Genomic DNA, 24098 nt, shown 5'->3' with positions numbered 1-24098 from the left:
ATCGTACATATTAATTTATTATTATTATCTTATTTTAGTTGTTTCCCCTATGAAACCTTGATTAATAATTATTAATCTTTCACAATTATTCACAATTATTAATCTTTCACCTTTTCTATTTATATAGCTCTAGGTAATTACACCTATTGAATTTATCATATATCTGCAATGCTCCGAGCACAGCACCTTTAAATATATTTAACTGGGGTTTTGCTCTTTTAGACTCTGGTTTATTACTTTCTATTCTATATATATATATATATATATATATATATATATATATATATATATATATATATATAATATTAAAATAAAATATAATTATCTATATATATATATATATATATATATTATTAAAATAAAATATAATTATCCACTGACACGCGTTTCGTCGTCTACGACTCATCAGGGTGGCTGAATTTAGCGAGATTTAGGCACTCTGGTGCGTCGTAGATATATATAATATTTTAAAAATATAATTATCCACTGACGAAACACGTGTCAGTGGATAATTATATTTTTAAAATATTATATATACACTGCTCCCCATGTGGGGGTACCGAATTAATTAAAGGGAAAATTATTCCCAACTCGGACTTAGGTAAAAATGCACTTTCGTAAATAATTGAATTCATTCAAAACGTATCGCAAAAACAAAAACAAATAACATATATATATGTATATACACGACAGTATATGTATATACATGTATATGTATGTGTATGTATATATATATATATATATATATATATATATATATATATATGTATGTATATTTGGATATATGTGTATGTGTGCGCATATATGTGTGTATGTTTTCAAAACACATTTTCTTTAAGAGTTAATTTTCTTCATATTACCGTATATGTATATGTGTATATAAGTGTATGTATTTCTCGCACACCTATACTTCTTTTCTCGTCACTCTCTTCTCCTCTTCCTTTCTCTCTCTCTCTCTCTCTCTCTCTCTCTCTCTCCCTACATTCGCTTATGTAAACTTATATGTATATATGTACAGCTGTCTGTACGTGTAAATGTATGCGCAAGCATTTATGTATGTACATGTATGTCTGTTAGTATATGTATATATGTATATATGCATGCATTTATGTATGCATATGTGCATATATATATATGTATATATTTGTACATGTGAGTATTTGTTTGTATACGTATGTATATGTACATATTAATATACATATTAATAAAAAGTAGCGTTTCGTTTTTGTCTTAAAACGGTTGAATTTAGAAACGACGTTTTCGTTCTTTTTCGAACGAGAAATAGCCGTTAAATTACAAATGAGCATCGTAGCGTTTCTCCTCATAACGTCTTATATCCTTTGAATTCTTATTCTCTCTTAGAATAAATAATATCGTTAAAATTCAAAGGATTAGACAGTTAAAGACGCGTTTCTCATTTTTATTTACTGTTTAATTTTTAATTTTTCGTTTGTATGTATATATGTACTGTGTGCATGTGTGTATGTGCGTACTTATATGTTTATATATTTAAGACTGACGTGGCACCTTCTCATTGGCTATACCTCCTTCTCCTCCTCCTTCTTCTCCTCTTCCTCTACCTTCCTTCCTTTTCCATTCCCCTTTTCCCCGTGCATCCTCATACTTTCACTACACCGATGAAGACTGAAGGATCGGTCGAAAATATGTACTTATAAAAAAAGTTTTTTAATTTTTTTCATAATATTATTATTTTGTATTCCTGCACGTCACCAATTGAAAACGAATAAAGAAAAGTTATAAGCTTTTATACTTTTCGTATTCTTTTTTATTCATATATATATATATATATATATATATATATATATATATATATATATATATATATAGTAATTTATAAAATATATATGGCGATTAAGCTACATTGAATATTCTGCGTTTCATCCACTGTAGGATTCGTCAGGCTTATGCGCAAATTTTGTGGTTGCTTCTTGTTTTTATATATGTTGAGGATTTCTAGTTAGCCACTCAGCTTTCTAGTATCCACCGCGCCCCCTCCTATCAGCCAATGGGCATGCATTTTATCGAACAAAGGATCTGTTTTAGAACTAGGTTAGTGGTTTAAGGTGGATCTTTCCCTCCTTTTTTTTCATATATATATATATGAATATACCTATGTGTATTTTTTTTTTTTATATATGAATATACCTATGTGTACACACACACATGCACACATATTACTAACTAGCTCTACCTACGTATTGAGCACTTTTGAAGTAAATACTTAAAGTTTACGCATAAATCTACACTTTCGTATATTAAATTTGTGTGAGTAAATGAAGTAGTTATATATATATATATATATATATATATATATATATATATAGTTCCCCAATATATATATATATATATATATATATATATATATATATATATATATATATATAAGCCTGTTTGTATATAATTTCTTTCTTTGCCTTTAACATTTCTCCATCTTTGAGTTTTAAATTCTGGACGCTTTAAATTATTTTTATGTCTTAGATTAAATTAGTTCCTCACCCAGCCGCTAGAAGGCGTTCGTTGCCGTTTCTTATATTCGTAAGTTTGTTTGTCCTTCTCTAAATCCAATCAAACCGAATTAAAGTCAAATATAATGGGATATTTTAGAATTTACCGAACGAAAATCAATAATAGGCCAGAGGACATCAACTCATTGTGGCTGCTATTGCGCATATTTTTTTTTTTTATTTTAATCAGTCCCGTATATATTGTTTTTTCCATACACGACACGTGACTACGCAGCCAAAGTGCGATGCGCAGTAAACTTTCTTTAACGCATTCTCTTTTTTATAGATTCCAATTGACATTTTCCCTTGACCTTTATATGTAAATGGAAATACATTTTAAATCACAAGTACGCTTCTCTCTTTCTTCAAAATTGTGTGTGTATTTGAATATGTGGGGAAATTTATAATGAGTACGAATATACTTTATTTACAAACTCACTCGGCTGGTGCACGACGAAATATGGGACTGGACGAGTGTCTGGCGTGCGAATTGATGGAGTGCCTCGTCACGTTAAAGACCTACGACCAGTGATACGGATGCAATTATTATAAACTGACGAAAGCGATGCTTAGAATAGTAAGCGTTTGGTCTATTTGAAATTAAATCCACTAGACAGTGAGTCTGATATCAGTGGCCTCCCAGCTGATGCAGTATTTATTGAAACTCAAATCGCAGCCAACAGTGTGCGCGAGGATGAAGTCTGCGTTATTCCTCTTCAAAGTACCCGACAAAGACGGGCTCCCGGTCCCTACCCTGTTTGTGATCATGGGATCCGAGGAAGTGTAGAAAGAATTGATATTCTGTCACTCTGCCATGCTTAGGATTTTTTTAATATATGCATCTTAATATTTAAAAACAACTACACAATTACAATTTATAGATGATTCATTCTGGGTTGTATATGTGATTCATTGTTTGCATGATTCATTTTTATTCCTAGTCCTCATATTCTAGGAACGATGATTCTGACAAAGAGGGAAGAATTTGTGTTTTCTCGGTCAGAATCTATCCTATTTATTAACACTTATCGTTGACAAGTTTTTTTGTTTGTTTTTTTTTGGGGGGGGTACCGTAAAGTACTGATATTTTAACCTCTTACATAAAGTGGTTTCATGCATTGTCTGGACGGATTTCCATTAAAAATAGTCTTTGATAAGTAAATAAATCTAGTTAGATTGGCCTAAGCTTTGGTTTTAAACAGAATATTTTCGTTCGTGAATCTTATGTTTAAAAAGTTTTAAGTACCGTTTATCGTTCGTTAACCTTAAGTTTCAATCGTAAGTGTGACATTTTTGTTCCTGGGATTTTATGGGTAGTTCTGTTCTGGGGAGGAAGAGTGGAGGAATAGATTCTAAAAATAATTTTCTTATCAAATCTTTCCTGAATCTCATACATTAGATTCATTTTACTTTATATTTCTTGTGAAGTCGGTTCTCTACTATCGCTCATAACATTTTCTCACACCTGGGATTATTCACTCTTTCTATAAATCCACTACCAGACCATGTATGGAGTTTTGTTGCCATATTTGGACTAATTAATCTCTGTCCCATTTGAGGATAATTGATAAGATGAGGAAACGTATTTGCAATTTGATTGGCCCGACCTTTCTTCTTCTCTGCAGCCTTTTTATCACAGACGCGATGTTGCCAGTCTCAGTCTTTCTTATAAATATTATTAAAGCATGTGTTCTTCAGTATTGTCGAATCTATTTCCTGCTTTTTTTTTTTTTGTTCCAGCTCGTTTAACTCGTTTGCCTAGTGGTCTTTATTAATTTGCTGTTTTCGGACATTATTGTAATACACCTGCTTATTTCAGTAGTTTCTTTTCAAGAATCGCAGGCTTGGGGAACTCTTTTCCTGTTGACTGTTTTCATCCTACCTATAACCTTGGCCTTTTCAAGACTTATGTCAATAGGCACCGTCTGCCTTTTCGATTATCATCTTTCGTTCTTATAAGCTCCTTACATCAAGTTACTTCATACCTTGTCTCGAGCGATTTCCAATATATTCATTAGTGATTGGATTGTGTAAATACCTTTTAATACGTGTTAATAATTTAACAATTCGAGTTAGATTGATCCAGGTTTTCGTTTTAAATATTATATTTTCATCCATCTGTGATGTTGTTACATTTTTTCTTCTTTTTTTACATTGACTATTTGCTTCTCACTTTTTCTACACGCTTTTCGCGAGTACATTCATACATTAGATGTATTGTTTATATTAACTGTCACGCAACAAGCTTTAATATTTACTAGACTACCCGTGACCTGTTCGGTCAGTATGTTATATTAGCTATAGAATTCATGTATGAGCGTGACACTTGTGACGTAAAGAAAATAGTTGTTTTGACATAACAGAAACATTTCTATGAAAGTATATTAAAATGAAAAAAAGAATATAGATAGATTTCTATGAGCCGTTCTGTTTATTATAATTGATTATTTTTGAAAATATTTTTTACAATTACTGAATTATAAGTGGTTGGCCATACTTATAGGTAAATGTGCACTGAACAGATACCATAATACTTATTATAGTTAAATTCAAATTTTGATATATCTGCTTTTTTTTTGCATCGTTCATTTCTGTATTACGTTTAGGTTATTTTAAACCCCCACTCTTCCCATGTTAAATAATAATTTTGAAATAATAGCGTTAATATTTCAGCGTCCCAATTGTTTTTTTGTTTGTTTGTATTTTCGCGTTTAAATTATCCAAATAAACAATTGTTAATACTGTCTGCTTTTTTTCATCGTTCATTTCTGTATTACGTTTAAGTTATTTTAAACCCCACTCTTCCCATGTTAAATAATAATTTCGAAATAATAACGTTTATATTTCAGTACGCAGGTTAACCGGATGTCGTAAACCGGAAAGTGGGTTACATACATCGATACAAGGTCATTTGAGTTTTATAATTATATAGATTGTTTTATGTGTGTCTGACATATCTTAATTCTCACTGTCTTTAGCTTCACCATCGTCCCCGTCACACTAATTTAGCCGCTGCTGTCTTCGTCTACGTGATCGTCTCATCAGTTAAGCTAGACAAATAAAATTTCTCATCACACAAAAAGGAGACAACAGAAGTTCATCGAGAGTATTGAAAGGGTTTATTAGAAGTTTTGGATGCGTAACTATAATTTGATTGAACGCACTTTTTCTTTCTCTCTCTCTCTCTCTCTCTCTCACACACACACACACATACATACATAAACGTGATGTTGCTAGTTTCAATTTCTGTTTCTGTAAGTACTATTATCCGTCTTCTTAACAATTGATAAAATTGTTCATAAATAAATATATATAAATATATATAGTTTATATAATTTTATTTATAAAAGCTTTATTCTGTATTGAGAACTTTTGAAGAAATATTGGTTTCATGTTATTAATATATTTGAACAAGTAATACATAAATATATAGAAGGAGGATGAGGACGTTATAGTTTGTTTGAAGCGAAATGAAATTTATTGTGTTTGAAGGCTATGACAATGCAGTCTTGTAGAAAAACACCGTTGGATACAAGACAAGGCAAATAGAATAATGACCATACTAATAGATTTTAATCATTTTCAATTATAAAATATTTATTTTTAAATATAATAGCTGGTCCAGGATGGTATTGTTAAGTTCTGACATTTATTAATAATACCTGATCTTCAGGAAGAAGAAAAGGAATATGTGAAATCACTCAGTTGAGTTGTTTATGTCGAAAACCTGAAGCCAAAACCAGCAACTTCGCAGTAAGCCAGTTTCGCTGTTCTTTGTATCAAGTACATTAAAGTTAACTAATAAAACTAGTGATTTTATAGGAATAGTGTTATTCTAACAATTCGTTTACGAAAACAAAATACTTGTTTACCAAAATTCTTCTCGTAAATAAATGACAGTGAAATTGTATCATGAATTTTTTTTTCTATTATCTGAACTATTATTCTTATATTGGTTGTTTTTTACACAACGTTTCAGCCGATGTAACCTCCGGCCATCAGATGTATTCACATTTGATATTATTGGCGAGTAGTGAAAAATGTTTTTTTATGCTTTCCCAACGAACATAGCTGTTAGAAACTCAAAAAGCAAATAGCATCAAGTCTATTTCTATTTTTCAATAAATCCTGGTCAATTCCGTTTTTTTTTTGTTTTTTTTTTTGTTTTTATATGATGAATGTTTTTTGATATGATGAATTTTTGATATGATGAATTTTTGATATGATGAATTTTTGATATGATGAATTTTTTTATATGATGATTTTTTTTATATGATGAATGTTTTTTGATGTGATGAATTTTTGATATGATGAATTTCTTTTATATGGTGAATTGTTTTTATATGATGAATCCATATTTTAGCGATAAGGATTGATCATTATTTTTTGTAATATTTGAACTATTATTCTATTGTATTATATTATATTGTATCATAAAGTTAAGTAAAATAACTTTTATTATACACCATATATTTTATGGTCGGCAATTTGCGTCCTAAATAGCACACAGTGTAATATTTCGATAGGAGTAGTTCAGTACAGTCAGCGGTTTTGCTTCTGGTTCTGTTGGCAATAGGATATGAACAAGACTGAATGCTTGAAAAAACGCACCTACATAGTGGCAGAGGTTCTAAATCGTGGCCTGAAATTGATTGTTTTTCATCTAATTATAAGGCACGGAATAATAATTTCCAATATTTTCACCGAAAAATTAAAATATAAAATCATTGCAACGTAATTTGCCTGATAGTTTTAAAGGAATTCAAAGAGGAAACCACCGATGCCTGCCATGGCGTAGTTACTGAGAATCACTGTTTTAGAGACTAATTACATAAACTTAAACCCAAGAGATCTTTATACATATTCCTCAAATTCCCTTCCACACACACATTCTTCAAATAACTATGCAAGTATCTGTTAATTTATGCGCGTAGGTGTGTGAGTGTCGTCATTGTTTATATTTGGTTGCGCATGCGTGAATGCGGATACATGAAAAATATTCTTGCATTAACTGTCTGACGTTTGTCCGCGTTTAAAACTTTTCATTTTCTTTATTTTTTTCTTTATCTATTTTTCATTTTTATTTTTCATCTTTTATTTATTTATTTTGCTTTTAATGTACACGCTTTCATTTTTTTTTTCTCATACAAACAAAAACACAGCAAACAGCATAAAACGTCACTCACACAATTAAACGATACTACAATTCGAACCCCAAAATGATTTTTCTGAATTTTAGTTTGGCAAATTTTTTGAACCATGTTTTTAAATCACTGTTCTTGTTTTCCAGTCAAATGTCAAATTTAGATCAATTTCCTTCCGTAATGTTCATGACGAAAAACTTTGCTTTTAGCGAAAAAAGTGAAATTGATTTTTTTTTAATGGCGGACGTGAACCGAAATATTCCGCGTAAAATAAACAAAGGGACATTTTTTTTTTCAATACTATTTTTTGGGTAAAATGCCTTCTGTCTTCGGTATCTTAAATGGTTAGCTTTCATAGATTTTCAATTTCTATAGAAGCTTTTCGATAATTCTGTATCGACGGATTTTTAATGATTTCTTATTATTAGATGAACAAATTGACTGTTAGTTCTTATTTGTTTATTATTACATAGTTTAGTATTGCTAGCAAAAATGCTGAACTAAACAAAAAAATTCTTTTAAGTATCATAGCGTTCTGTTTATATAGATATTAGCAGGTCGACTAGCGTTGCCCAGTCGTAAACGACACATAATTATATTTTAATTATTACAAAATTCTCATTTATTACAAACAGAAATACTGTAGGTATTAAACGTAACGTTAAATTCATTTTTTTAAATAAAGTAAAGAAAAACGGAAAGAAACCGAGATATGTGCATACGAGTATTATGGGTTTTTTTTCTAAAAAGTTCTATAAGCAAAAAAAAATTCTCGAGATGAGATCGAAACCACAACCTAAATTACGATAACCATTAGGCGAGTTTGACACGATTTAAAAGTGTTTTCAAACCTACTTATTCGTAATATAAGCAATCTCCCCACGTACCAATTTTTTCCATTGTGACCTCTTAGCAACCCGTCTTTTTTTTTTCGGATGAAAACCGATTAAAAAGTTTTCGACATGTCTGAATATCTTATACACCAAATTTCAAGTCTGTAGGTTTATAGGTCTAGAAGTTTATCACAATCATACATTCTCAATTGTATAGATATACTAGATATAAATTCTGTTTATAAATATATATATATATATATATATATATATATATATATATATATATATATATATAATTTAAAGGAGATTAGAATAATAGTCTAAAGAGCTAAGTGTATTTTAATGTAATAGTGAAATTACTAGTTTAATTAAAATACAGGAAATGCTCGTTTTAATTTAGATATATAATAAGCTCGATAGTTAAATGTCCTAGAGCTAATTCAATATTAAGTAATGTGATTTATAATTTAAAAATTAAAAAAAAAATTTTTTAATTTAAAAATCAAATTTTAATTAAATTAAAAATCAGTTTCATAAGAAGGAACAACAACAAAGTCAATTATCTGTACGATCGTTTCGGAAATTTTGCTGATGAGGAGACCGTGCTTACCAAAAAAACTATGTATAATTGTTCTACGTGACTTCATGTATACCACAAATAAAAAGCACGGATTTCCGAAACGATCGTACAGATAATTGACTTTGTTGTTGTTCCTTCTTATGAAACTGATTTTTAATTTAATTAAAATTTGATTTTTAAATTTTAAAAATTTTTTTAAAATTTTTAAATTATAAATCACATTACTTAATATATATATATATATATATATATATATATATATATATATATATATATATATATATATTAAATTCGAAGTACAAAAGAATTGTAATAGTTTAAAAGCGAAGTGGGGCATTTTTTTTAACCTTATAAAAAAAGATCGACTATGATGTAAAAAGAAACAGGATCGACTAAAAGTAAGAAAAATAAATTGAAAAGGAAGAAGATCGACTAAAAGGGGGAGATTATATATATATATATATATATATATATATATATATTAAATTCGAAGTACAACAGAATTGTAATAGTTTAAAAGCGAAGTGGGGCATTTTTTTTAACCTTATAAAAAAAGATCGACTATGATGTAAAAAGAAACAGGATCGACTAAAAGTAAGAAAAATAAATTGAAAAGGAAGAAGATTGACTAAAAGGGGGAGATTATATATATATATATATATATATATATATATATATATATATATATATATATATATATATATATATATATATTAAATTCGAAGTACAACAGAATTGTAATAGTTTAAAAGCGAAGTGGGGCATTTTTTTTAACCTTATAAAAAAAGGTCGACTATGATGTAAAAAGAAACAGGATCGACTAAAAGTAAGAAAAATGAAAAGGAAGAAGATCGACTAAAAGGGGGAGATTATATATATATATATATATATATATATATATATATATATATATATATATATATATTAACATATATATTAAGCGAGGCTTGCTGAGAGAGAGAGAGAGAGAGAGAGACGAAAGAATTGATAGAATATTTTGTAGAAAGACATGAAGGTCACTGTGTATACAGGTGTTTACTTTTCCAGTTTATTATGTTTTTTTTTTTTAATAATGTATAAGGACTGTCTAATTTTTTACATCTATACTGACCAGTTTGCGCCAGAAATATTTTTAAAAAAAACAGAGACAAAAAATAACATTCACAATGAAAATACAGTTCCAGTGAGGGACATGAGCTTGTTGTTGTTGTTGTTGTTGTTTAGATGCCATATTTTTTAAGCCGTATAAATTACTTGAGTATCTGGTTAGTTTTAAAATATGCAAACGAAGAAATAATTTGCGACGATCTTAAATGGTACCTCTTCTTTTATCGTAAATCGAATTCATTAATAAGAAAAAATTAAAATAAAATAGTGATACACCCGCGCTTGAAAAGTAGCAGATCTGTAGTCAAATACTCTACCACTAAGCTATATCTCCAGATGATGATGAATTTGTTTTTTTAAGAAGAAATGATTTGCTAAAATTTTATTATCTCCCTTTGCCGGTGCAACGTAAAAATTATTCTTTATTTGTCTATAAGAGAGAAAAGCTATTTTAAGGTCGAATTTTTTTTTTTATTTTAGATACTTATCGGATGAATGTCTGTACAAAACATATCTAAGAACACTACCAGGCATATAAATTAGCTTTGTGTGAAACTTGCAAAAGATATGCTCAGCCGTTTCGCAACCTATGAGGAAGGAACTCATACACACACAAAATCACTTTTATATAATAGCAGATATAAAGATAGAGTCATTAGCTTCTTATATATCTATATAATTAGTCCAAATGGTATTTATATATAAATATTTTGAAAATGTTCGTTTCAGCGAAAGAAGTCAATTTTAAAAAATACAACATTTAATTAATTATAGTATCCACTTATCCAAAACCCTTAAGAGTCCAGAAACATTATATATAACCAAAACATCTACTGACCACAGTAATATCCTAAATCTACAGTCTAGGAATAGTTATTTCTAATCCTAGCTATCAATAATTTATAACAAGCAGGCTCGTAGAAATTCCACGGAATGATAAATATAAGTAATGAACAAATATGTTTTGATAAAGTTGATATTTTTCTTGTTGACACAAAAAATTAACTTTTTCGACAGAAAGATAAATAACATGCAGTAAATATGAGTTTATTAACATTTTTATGAAAATAGTGTCTATTTTATTTTAAATATCCTCAGAAAATAATATTGTGCTACATAGTTCAATACAAATAACAAAATTATATTGTAAGGGACAATGTTTAATTTTCTCCTTTAGTCCAGCATCTTTCGACAGACAATGTTCTTGTTTTGCACTGTTTTTATTTTTTATTTTTATTTATTTATTTTTTTTCTAATTCTCCTTCTTCTGTATGTAACTTTTCACTGATTTATTTTTTCGGTGTAGAACCGCTTTCCGTCGTAATTACTACGATTTTTTCCTTACACAATTGCAACAATCATTATATATTATTATTTTAATGATATTTGAAAGAAAGGGAGGTCACTCTCCTATTCTTATCCATAGTTGCTAGATTGGCCTTTTTAAAGACAAAAATTTCACGAAATTTGGCATTTTTAAAGCGTTTTGGCTTTCACAAATTGTATCTGGCGTTTTTCAAAGCGTAACGTACTGACTAACTATGGAAGAAAAAATCAGAATATTATATAGATAATAATCATAAAAACATGCATACTACATTCTTTATAATTACAAGTGTTTACATTCTTTAATATTTTAGTATTAATTATAAGAAAGAATTAGTGTCTACTCATTTAAGTTTCATGAATTTACCTTAAGTGTCTTCACATCATTTAATCATAAAACTAAACATAAGTATTTAAAACGGATCGGCATATAACTTACACATGATATTTTAATATATTTACTATTTTTTTAATATTAATTGAAATACGGATATTGTTAGGTTGCCCCAAAAGTTCGTAAACATTTTCTAAAAATTGAAATTTTACTCGTCAAGTAATAAAAACAACAAAAAAAAAAAAAAACTAAATAATCACAATATTTTCCAATACTTCTTGCCATCGATCTTCAAGCTTTTGGATCTGGTCAACGTACCATTCAGCCATCTTCGAATAAAACAATTCTTGACACGCTTTCTCGACTTTATTAAATGAGTCGAATCGGCAGCATTCAGAAAGTGCTGCATTGAGTGGAAAAGGCTGCAATCTGATGGATCACAGTAAGAACTGAAGGCTAGATGTGGCAGAACCTCAACACCATCCAATTCTTCAAATTTGACCAAGCTCACTAGCCAATTGTCGTTGAAAGCGTAATGTCCAACATGGTTTGCAAGTTTTCATCATTCAACTTTTACGGCCGTCCTGAACGAGACATCGTCAAGATTCATATCGCCAGAATCAAAACGCTTGTACCCCTTTCAGATCGCCGCATATATTAGGTTGGTGCAAAAATAATGTCGCTTTTAGACGTGAAGTTGAACGTCAAAAAGCGACAATATTTTTGCACCAACCTAATAATCGTTCTTTCTACTTCGGTAGTACAAATCTCTTCTGCTGCTTTCCTGATTGAAAGACCTCGCTTTCAGCAGTAACAAATCAAAATTCGCATCTCAATTTTATTAATTGCCATCTGGAATAAAATGATGAAAATCACTATAACAATATAAACGCAAACAAAAAAAATCAATTACAAATTGCATAAAAAATTCAATTTTTCGCAAGTGTTTACGAACTATTGTGATAATCTAATATTTAGGATATTAATATATTGCAGCTTAAACGATTAAAAGCAATGCTCCTTATTTTCTTATGAATAATAAAAAAAAGAGTAGTAGACTTACTTAAGGATGTTGCTTAAGATGTGCTTATTAAAAATTAATTATTATTAAAATTGAACCTTCAACCTTCAGGAGAATATCACTCTTACAATTGATTTTTCCAAATACTATAACCACTGCGCCACTGGTCCTTGCGGACAGTGCTATTGCGAATATTTTACTAGTTGTAAATATTTTTTTCTAAATTAAACCTATTTTTGTTTCTAGCTGAAAATATCACTATTTATTAATAATTATTACTATATATATGCGTGTGTGTGTGTGTGTGTGCGTGCGTGCGTGTGTGTGTGTGTGTGTGTGTGCGTGCGTGTATTAATGTTTTATTTATTCTCTCTCTTTGACGAAATTGTCATTACAGACCAGCCGCGGCACGCTTCACGAATCATCGCCATTGACCCCGCTTCTGCGCCATTCTGACCAACTCAGCCATGCTAATGTCTGCGATGTTCTTCATGTTGCCTGACATTCTTGTTTTTTCGTTTTCTACGTTCTCTTCTGCGATGGGTTGTACCAAAGAGCAGATAATTTCTAAGCCATCTGTTCTGGCCACATGTCCCAAAAATCGCAATTTCCTGTCATTGATTTTTTTCCAACAGTCTTTGATATGGTCTTATCTTCACTAGAATCCATTCGTGTTTACGTTTGTCCACTGGTCTTATACGGAGAAGTCTACGGTAGCACCACAATTCAAAAGCAGCAATTTTCTTCTTGTTGACTTTTTTCAAGATCCAACATTCGGCTTCATTTTGTTTATTACTGTACTTATAATTAACGGTTCCTATATCGTGTTAAAATATAGAATTTAACACGATGTGGCAACCGTTAATTCCCGAGTTCGACTAGATACACCCGAAGAAGGTGTGAGGTTACAACGATCGAAACATTGTGAAAATGACACTCAAAATGAAAGCAATAGTCCGAAGAATCCAAATAATATGAATAATCAATTCTCATCTAAAAAATCAAAAACTTGGTATGATTTTTTTTTTATTTTCATCCAATGTTACCATAAACATATATGATAAAATGTGGCATGGAATTTACAAACTGCGTTTATTTTTAACAAAATTAATTTTCTTATTATATCGAAATCTAATGAAGCGTCCATATTGTTCATTGCTATTGAATATCTGTGCGTGATAAGATAGCTTCCATATTTTTTTTAAAAATACTGAGAATAAGGATGCTTTACAAGCTGCGCGTGGATACAATTATCGTCAATCTAGTATAAAATGTGGTTTGCTTTATCGTAGCTTTAAAAGTGTTATTTAAATTTAATGTTATATCTATTTCAATGGTTATTTTAACATCTTATTTTTTCAAATGATGTAAAACGTTTTTTTTTTTATTAGTTTTCTCTAAATTTGTATTACTAGAATTAACGAAAAATAATGTATCATATCTACATGAACTTCCCAGCATGTCTGATATATCTTTATTCATTTCATTCAGAAAGTATAGTCTAACTATAATTAATCAGAGTCTAGGAGTCCGGCATAATGTCAAAATTGCGCTCCTATATTTTTATCTTATAATTTATCGTCATATTGTATTCTTCTTCTTCTGGATAGTTTTATACGTACGTATATATAATTTTGTTAAGGTTTCTTCTTTATAGTCATATCTAAAGCTTTCTTTAATAGTTACGGGAAAAATGAAGGGCAATATGAGTCACTCTAGATGATGATAAATCTTTGGTTTCTTACATTGCGGTAACTCTCAAAACCAATTAGTAATAAATTATGGAATACTTCGGTGAAATGGTGTTCATTATCGGTTGAACGTTTTCTCTTATCGTCCGATTAACTGAAATGAGTAATGATCGGAAGGTTTTACAACAGTGAACTAAAAACGTGCGTATCAATCGATACAGAATAATAAAGTGAAAAAGAAAAGAAAGAAAAGAAAACATAAGGAAAAAGGTTGTCGGACTGCTTACCATATTGATTACAGACAGCAGAAAGTTGTCTAACTTTCTTTCTTCTCTAAACAACTTGCGCCCAAGTGCTTATGACTTGCTAACTTTTATGTTATGAAACGTATATATATATATATATATATATATATATATATATATATATATATATATATATATATATATATATATATATATATATCATTCGAAATAATAGTGTTAATATTTCAGCGTCCCAATTGTTCTTTTGTTGTTTGTTTTGTTTTTTTCGCGTTTAAATTATCCAAATAAACAATTGTTAATACTGTCTTCTTTTTTTTACAACGTTCATTTCTGTATTACATTTAAGTTATTTTAAACCCCACTCTTTCCATGTTAAATAATAATTTCGAAATAATAACGTTAATATTTCAGTACGCAGGTCATGCGCGCATGCGCGCATGCGCAATCGGATGTCGTAAACCGGAAAGTGGGTTACATACATCGTTACAAGATCATTTGAGTTTTATAATTATATATATATATATATATATATATATGTGTGTGTGTGTGTGTGTGTGTATGTGTGTGTGTGTGTGACTACTTCATTTAGTCACATAAATTAATTACGAATTAATATACGAAAGTATAGATTTATGCGTAAACTTTAAGTATTTACTTCAACAGTGCTCAATGCGTAGGTATAACTAGGTAGTAAGTTATAAAAAATATATTTTATAACTTAACTTACTTTATATATATATATATATATATATATATATATAATATCTGGCGTCAGGGATTGCGCAACTCTTGCCATACAATTATACACGGAGCGGCCCCTACAGGGAGTATCCTTCGTCTTTCGAAACTGAACGGATGCATCGCATATATATATATATATATATATATATATATATATATATATATATATATATATATATATATATATACTTCGAATTCAGCTTGAAAGTCAACACCGAAGTGTACCTGGTTGTGCTGAAGAGTGTGGTGATCACCTGGTGCAATCAGGTGCTAGGCTCCGGCCCACAACCCAAAGATATCTAGGCTTGGCTTTAGAAAGTGTGCTACGACATTTTTAACGACTTCTCTCATTGCCCCCCCTACTTCCCCGATCTAAACCCGCTGAACTACTTTGTGTGGGTATATGATGATAAAATCATCAACATGACCTCTTACAACACCAAAGCCAGTCTAATCGTCGCGAGCTCGTACCAGCGTGTGTAGAAAAAGTATGCTTCCAGTTCCGGACCCGTATCGATGTGGTGATTGGGGCTGAAAGCGGCTACATTGAATAGATGTTTGCTCTACTACATAATCAAGTTACTAAAATTGATTTTTTTTTTCAATAAAATTTTTAGAATAAAGCTGTAGTGTTGTTTTCTTTAGGGCAACACTTTTATCGTTCCACTCTGTACTTCGATCACTACATGTGTCGCAAGACGCGTGAGCTGCTAATCTCGTCGTTGTCCACATGATAGCCAAGGCTTCTTCCTCTATCTTTGAAGCATTAAATTCGGTGTATGTTAATGTTCTTGATAAATGCATTTTCGGATGTTTTTGTAATCAAATATTCTACATATCGAATATTTGATTACAATAATGGTTAACGTAATGTCCGTTTTAGACTCAGAACTTCATTTATTGATTTCTTCGCTATAACTAATTTTAATCAATCAAAGGATTTTTTTACAAGTTCATAGTTCTTTTTACAATGTATCCCTCCGCCTACGGCCAAATCACGGCCATGCAGAAGGAGGGTGCTAACAACCACCAAAACCGGGTAATAAGATATAGTGCCACAGTTCTTTTTACAACTTGTGACAATTACAAATTTCACTTCAACTTTATATTGTACTTCCAATGAACATTCAAAGTACGCTAAAATTTTTAAAGATCGACTCATCAAATTGGTGAAATTCTTAGAGAAAGTAGGTTTTTTTCTTCGTTTTTAATAAACAAAAAAGATTTACTTTGTGGCAGTTAGATCTATTTTCTGTAATATTTTTATGTGATCTTTTGTATTTTTCTCCCCGATTATGTGATCTTTTGTATTTTTCTCCCCGATTATTGAAACGCATGAATCAATCATACCTTGTTGCTCGTTGTTTTCTTTGTGAGCACTTTTATTTCATAAGAAAATAATCATAATATCCTTGATATGTATGTTATACTTGAAGCTGTAATGTTTTTAGCGCTTTCATACTGCACTCGCGCTATTTTATCTTATCTAATCATTTTTCATCTCTTTCCATTCCTAGGAGTGAGCACCTTGTTTCGATGTCGACGGAATAGACGCCTTTATATTGGGATGGAAACCTCACGTACTGACTCCTTTCATAGCTCTACCATGGTCACCAGGGTATAATTCTCCAGTTTTAGGACGGTGAGTTTCTTTATTTGCGTTTTTATTTCGTCCTCATATTGATTGACAAAATTTCAAATTGTTTAGGAAAGTTTCATTTCGAACATCTAACATTTCTACTATTCCAGAAAGTACCTGACCCTTCATATAATTGTCTACCTGCAAAAGAGTCGACTGCATCCTCCGATCGCATACTGACATGACCACGTAATTAGAAAGCCGTCTATATTGAATAAAATTCAATTTCACTATACATTGAAACGTATATTTATTTATTTGTAAAGTGTTATTCCCATTTTCATACTTATCTTTATGACGTTTCGGCCAACTATTCCTCTGGCCTTCATCAGGCGATTAGCCGTGACAGGATAGAAATGCAGTAATTACTGAGGATACAGTTAATAGACTCAGCATTCCTATCCTGTTAACCACTTGACGAAGGTCAGAGAAATAGTTGGCCGAAACGTTGTAAAAATAACAATTATGAAGATGGGGTTAACAATCGGCAAATAAATGAATAAATTTACAAATTACTCATCTCAAAAGATTCAAATAATAAAATAATAAATCGAAACTTGTTCCATTTTACGTTTCTGAATTTTTTAGATGAGGGTTGGTTATTCGTATTATTTTGGTTCATCGGACAACTGTTCTCATCTTGAGTGTGATTTTCACAATGTTTTGGCCGATGTAACTTCCGATCTTCTTCAGGTGTATCTTGTCTAGCTCAGGAATGTTTGTATCGAACTCGGGAATTTGAACGGAATTTCGAACGGAACCCTTTATTTACTTCACGGGGGTAGCATGGTCTTGTTCCGTCAGCCATGACTGGATAGAGGTCCACACTGAGAATTGAACCTTCAACCAAATCCAAATAATACGAGTGTTCCTTTTTCCAAATACTCTCAAAACCACTGCACCACAGTTCCTTGAATAACCACTGCATAGCAAGTACGCGTTTCTCAGAGTGAATGTTCTAGGCGAAAAGAAGTTGTTTTATCTAGGAATTGGATATTTTGCAATCTAACCATATATTTTGCAAATAAACTACAGTCTATGCCTGACTTGTCCACTAATTTTCAGTCATAAATGTCCAACGGCCTTTTTTATTGACATTCAATCCTCTGTATATCTGTGAAATAACTGATGCGCCCCTTTCTTGGTACTGCCCATATTTTAGCTGTGATGGCCAATTTCATTTTATGAATGGTATGGGAATTGTTTTGATAGACGATATACACCCACATATAATGAATTTGGGGTGTTCTGGTCTGGTGAATATAAAGCCGATCGTCAAAAATGCCCATATATTATTATTGAACGGCGATAATACAAATGTTGAATATTCGCATCTAAAACTTTGTGGACGAGACATACATAGATTGAAGTTTATTCGTAGCAAATATGGTCGAATTGCAGAATGTGAATTTTATTAACAATCCTGTAGGTTGAATTAGAATTGGAATACCATGTACTACGGAAACGCCTTAGAAGGTAGGCCACCTTAGTAGTGTAAAACATGAATGACTGCCAAGGTAACTTTTCTATCCTAAATCAAAGAAAAATACTCGAACAGAAATGATCGGTAAGATCAAACGAAACTAACGAGAAATAATAATGACTTAGCGACGTTCCTCGTATAGTAATTATCGGTTCAAATAATTGGAATGATGTAATTTCTCCCAAAAGAATACCATATACTTTTATTTCGCATAAAATTCAATCAACTATGTCATTCTAACTTATCATTGCTACATTGACTGTCAATTGACTGTCAATTGACTGCCTGCTTATCTACTAAGCATTCATCAAAGAAATCGAATTTTTATCAAAAAATGGGAACTTTTCATCATTTCGTCATGAATATTGAATAGTTGATTCTGAGATGACTTACTTTTTTTTGTTTATCTGTGTGGGAAGTGACTGTGTCGAAGTGGATACTGACGTGTGCTGACGAACTGGGGAAACGAGTTCGAATCCAGGTTGTTCCGTAGCACTACATTCACTAGTGAATCTTGAGTTTATTTTCGACAACCACGTAACTCTCGTTTCTCTTATTTTGTCCTTGAACGATGTTTCTGACAAAGAGGGAAGAATTGCTATTTTCTGTGTCAGAATTTGTTCCATGTAACACTTATCGTTGGCAAGTTTTTGACCTTGAAGTAGTATGTTTTAGCTCCTTACATCAAGTGGCTTCATGCCTTGTCTGGAGCGTAACAGCGTGATAATGTGCAAACTAAATAAATTACTCTCTCAAACCTAGAGTTAACAAGTCATAAAACATTTTTCTTATTATAGCACTATTGTTATCGAAGTCGACTAACTCGCCCACACTTTTATCGAATTGATTAATTGCCTGCTCTAGTTAGTGACTTCCTCACACAGTGTACCGGAACTCAGTCCACAATACTTTGTAGTCTACATTGCACTGTAGAGAATCTACTGTTGATTTTATAAAATCATTTTTTATATAATCACTACACTTAAAGTTTAAAATTCAAAAGCCAATTATCATAGTTCAGTTGTGTTTTAAATAGAAACATTCATTACGAAGTCGGCCCTGTGCTATCAAAGGACCAACTGTGGATTTTATGAAATTATTTTTAAATAAACACTTAAATTATACTTAAATGTACAAAAGTCAAGTATCATGATTCAAATATGATTTAAAAAGAAAGTTCATCTTGAACGTGTCCCTGTCTTATCAAAACCCCTACTGCTGATTTTATAGGCTGAGCCTTTCTGCTTGTGAGGTGAGAAAATTGTAAAAGTGCACATGTAATATTAGGGCGTTTAAGCGTGGTCAAAATCAAACTTCCTTCTTTGATCGGATTTTTTAATTATTGATTTTCGATACTTATCGGGCTCATTCTGATACAAAACCTACGTAAGAACACTCTCACACACATCAAGCACTTTCGCGTGAATTTTTTTTTTAAATTGTCCCGGCCGTTTTCGAGTCCCTAGAGAACGAACTTACACACACACACACACACACACACACACACGGTTCCATTATATCTGATAGATAGATAAATAGATAGATAGATAGATAACAAAAACTTTCAAACTGAAGCATGCAAAAAACAAAAAAACTTATTTCAAACATGACATATCAAAGAAAATATTTGTAAAACTTAAGCGTACAGACCAAAAATTATTATTGAAAACTTAAGTCTGCCAAACTGATAAAAACTATTACTGCAAATATAATGTATCTATCTATATATAATATATAAGTGAAATTGTCTGTGTGTGCGTGTGTGTACATTTTCCTACCAAACTACTCTGTCAATTTTAAGTCTACAGACTCGATATTTAACATAAGAGGTATTGAGATTTGGGAATATCTTTTTAATCGGTTTTCGGCCAGTAATTTGGCTTCCAAAAGGTAAAAGTTCAAAAGATTTGATCTTTGCAGTCTCTAACAAACTATTCAGCCAATTTTGGGTCTAAACACTTGAAATTTTAGATGTAGCTTACTTGGACATGAGTCAAACCTTATATATATATGTATACCTTATATATATATATATAAACCTTATATATATATATATATATATACCTTATATATATAAACCTTATATATATATAAACCTTATATATATATATATATATATATATATATATATATATATATATATATGCACATAAAGTTATGAACAGTACATAGGGCCCGAGCAAAGCCGGGCTGAACTGCTAGTTTGAAACAAAAAAAAATAGGAAAAGCAAGGAGTTTATTTCGAATCTAAGCATTAAAAATACTATATTAAAGAAAAAGCAGAAAATACTATATTAAATTACTATATCGTTACTCACCTTATCATTGTTATTTCAAACTGAAGCTGTACAGACCATAAATATGCTATCTCAAATTTAAGCTTGACAGACCATAAATATGCGATTTCAAATTTAAGCTTGACAGATCACAAACACGATAATTCGAACTGAAACGTAACATATTAAATAGCTGAAAAAAATGGAACTCATATAGAGATGCCTGATGACATCTAAAAGCAAAATTACACCCCTTCACTATTGAAGTCCCTAAATGCTGGAAAGCCTTCTACTCCGTTTTTCTTCCTTTTGAACTGCTAGATTTTGAAATTCCTTCCTCGTTGTTTGTTTCCTTGGCTGTACTAACCTGCTTAAATTTAAATGTAATGTGAATAGACATCTCGTTGGTCGACTACCCACAGCCCCCTGTTATACACAATCCCAAATAGTAAAGCTTTACGTTTCAAGTAGCAATATCCCTTGTTTGGGATGAAAAAGTAAAAAAAAAAAAATTTTTTTTAAAAAAAGGACAACTTTTTTTTTTTTTTTAACTTAGAAATTTCTCTTAGAAGAAAAAATCTGGTTATGGTGTGATTATGTTTCATAAAGGTACCTTCTTACACTGTAGAAAGAGTTTTACTACTTAACCCCTGCTTGTGATTGAATTTTAACCCTAAACCCTAACCTAAACCTAGACCCTAGCTTTAACCCTAACCCTAACCCTAACCCTTAACCTCTTCTTGTAATTCATTTATTTTGTATGAATCAGATAAGTTTATTGTTGGCATTGGTTTCCCGATATCTTTCTAGTTAGAATTCTTTTTAGAAAGATTTCAGGTCCTTACAGGAGAGACCACGTGAAGGTTACCAACATTCTAAGTGAAAGTTTTTTTTCTGCGGAACGAACTGAATTCAACCTTAGAACACTCAGGATGTCGGTCCGTTCGTTAACCACGAAGCCACCATCACCTCTCTGCGTGTTGTCAACCTCTTCAAGATATCCTAGAATCACAATTCTTTTAGAAAGAATGAAACGCATGAACTTATGAGAGTAATGATATATCAAGGTTATAAAAAGTCATAAAAGTTTAAACAAACTCTTGATTCACGTTAGAAGCTCAGCCACGGGAGAGATCAAAACTCACGCTTGAGCCGCACGTGTGTTCAACGTGATATTCTGACACCCGACTCAAAATCTAATTTGAGTTCATGTCAGTTCTGACATCTTCTTGCTAACATTGCCTTTAATGCATCAACATTATTTTTCAAGAAAATAAGGTTTCTGCTATTGTCGTCACGATCTCAGATCGAGGATCGGGTATTCAATTTTCTTTATTCGAATGAGAATGTCTGCCATTGATTCTTGGCTGACATATTTGGGATTAAAATATTTTCATGACAGAAAAAGTCTGGGCTCTGTTTATTGGGCGTGAACAATTTCATTTTACGAATCAAGTAAATATATAAAACTAGCAGACTGCTCGGTATTGCCCGGTCGAAAAATACAATATTTTGATTAATGCATATTATTATATTATATTTGACCCAATATATAGTATTGATTTAAAAAAAAGTTTTTTTTAAGCAAATGACTCGTGCGGCGCCATCAAGAATCGAAACCAAAACGTTTAGCTTACAATTTACTTTAACGTCAATGCCTGAGCTATGAACACATGCTTGCTGCAATACATATATATATATATATATATATATATATATATATATATATATATATATATATATATATATATATATATATATATATATATATATATATATATATATATATATATATATATATATATATAAACCTTATATATATATATATATATATATATATATATATATATATATATATATATATATATATATATATCCATTACCAACTTCTAAAGGCATGCCAGGCATTACCTACAGCATGATACAAAAGAAAAAAAACTATATGTATTTCCTGAAGAAATCGGTGCCTAAACCTAAACGTAGATTCCATGAACAAAGCTATTTTTCTAGAAGTGCCAGCCTGTGGAACACTGTTCCACTGGTCTTCTTTCGAGCGGACCACAATATTGTTGTCTTCAAGTCCAATGTACAAGTTCTTATTGGACCGTCCTCGTAAATCTAATTATACCAAATTTCCAACACAAACTATTATTACGCTATTGTCCGAATGACTATAATATGCACATTAACCCTTATCCTCGAATGGCATCCGGGCCTTGACATATAGTAACCTCTTCGGAAAAAAATAATTACATTTTGTTTGTTTGTTTTCTCGATTTTCTTTTCTTTTGCAGACAGCACGTGCGGGTTTCGGAACCCCGTTATTGGGACCGGAAGTTGTGACGGCGGATCCTTAGAGACAAGAAGAAGAAGAAGAAGAAGAAGAAGAAGAAGAAGAAGAAGAAGAAGAAAATTTGGCAAGTAAAAGAGTAACAGACGCGATGTTCGAATGCCATAATAGACGAACAGAAAAAAAAATTCAAATTTAATGAAAAAAAAAAGAAGTAAATTAAACAGTTTTATTTAACCCGAACTTCTCGAAACGAGACCGCATTGACAAAAGACAATTGTTTATGACATTTATTTTTATTTTTTAAATTTTTTTTTTTTCTTTGTTAGAGCAAAAACTCCACGGCAGTCTGTGCAGCCAAAAATCACCGCGAACAACCTTTGGGATCAAAAGGGAAATCGCGTTAAGGAATATAAAACGAACTAACATAAAGGTGATCCCGAGCAACATACCTTACAGAAACAATATTGCCTGATTAGACAGCAAGAAAAGTTTGGTAATATTTCCATCATTATTTCAATTATCATAAGATACAATTTAACAATCAAAACCTCTTTGTGTGCGAATTAAAAAATCGATTATCAAAAAAAAAGCATTTTGTTCTTGGAATAGTGTTTTGTTGCTTTGTTTTGTTTTGTTTTTTTTTTGTTTTTTTTACCATATAGTAATCGCTTATCAAGCCCGGGGAAAACGATACGGGTTAATGGATACTGTGATGATAGCAATTTGATAAGTTAATTTATTTTAAATAGCGACTAATCAAGAACCTGCTCACGTTTAACTTGAAAACGACTATGTTATAGTCAGGTGGGACGCATCTCTATGTTATTGCGTTCTAC

General features: G+C 31.0%; 1 protein-coding gene across 2 annotated transcripts in view; it reads left to right on the top strand.

Moving 5' to 3' along the window:
- LOC145276706 (QRFP-like peptide receptor) overlaps positions 1–23851 on the top strand; it is a 983229-nt gene extending 959378 nt beyond the window's left edge. For both annotated transcript variants that reach the window (XM_080127903.1, XM_080127904.1), the window contains 2 exons: positions 17089–17213; positions 23264–23851. In XM_080127903.1, the coding sequence (XP_079984029.1) occupies positions 17089–17195 (107 nt within the window). In that variant the 3' untranslated portion in view covers positions 17196–17213; positions 23264–23851. The remainder of the gene's footprint in view (positions 1–17088; positions 17214–23263) is intronic.
- Positions 23852–24098: the final 247 nt, after the last annotated feature.

Source organism: Euprymna scolopes, chromosome 5, assembly GCF_053919585.1.
Source record: "Euprymna scolopes isolate OS-2025 chromosome 5, ASM5391958v1, whole genome shotgun sequence".
Lineage (NCBI taxonomy): Eukaryota > Metazoa > Mollusca > Cephalopoda > Sepiida > Sepiolidae > Euprymna > Euprymna scolopes.
The sequence above is the reverse complement of the archived record's forward strand: the minus strand, read 5'-3'. Positions and strand labels throughout refer to the sequence as shown.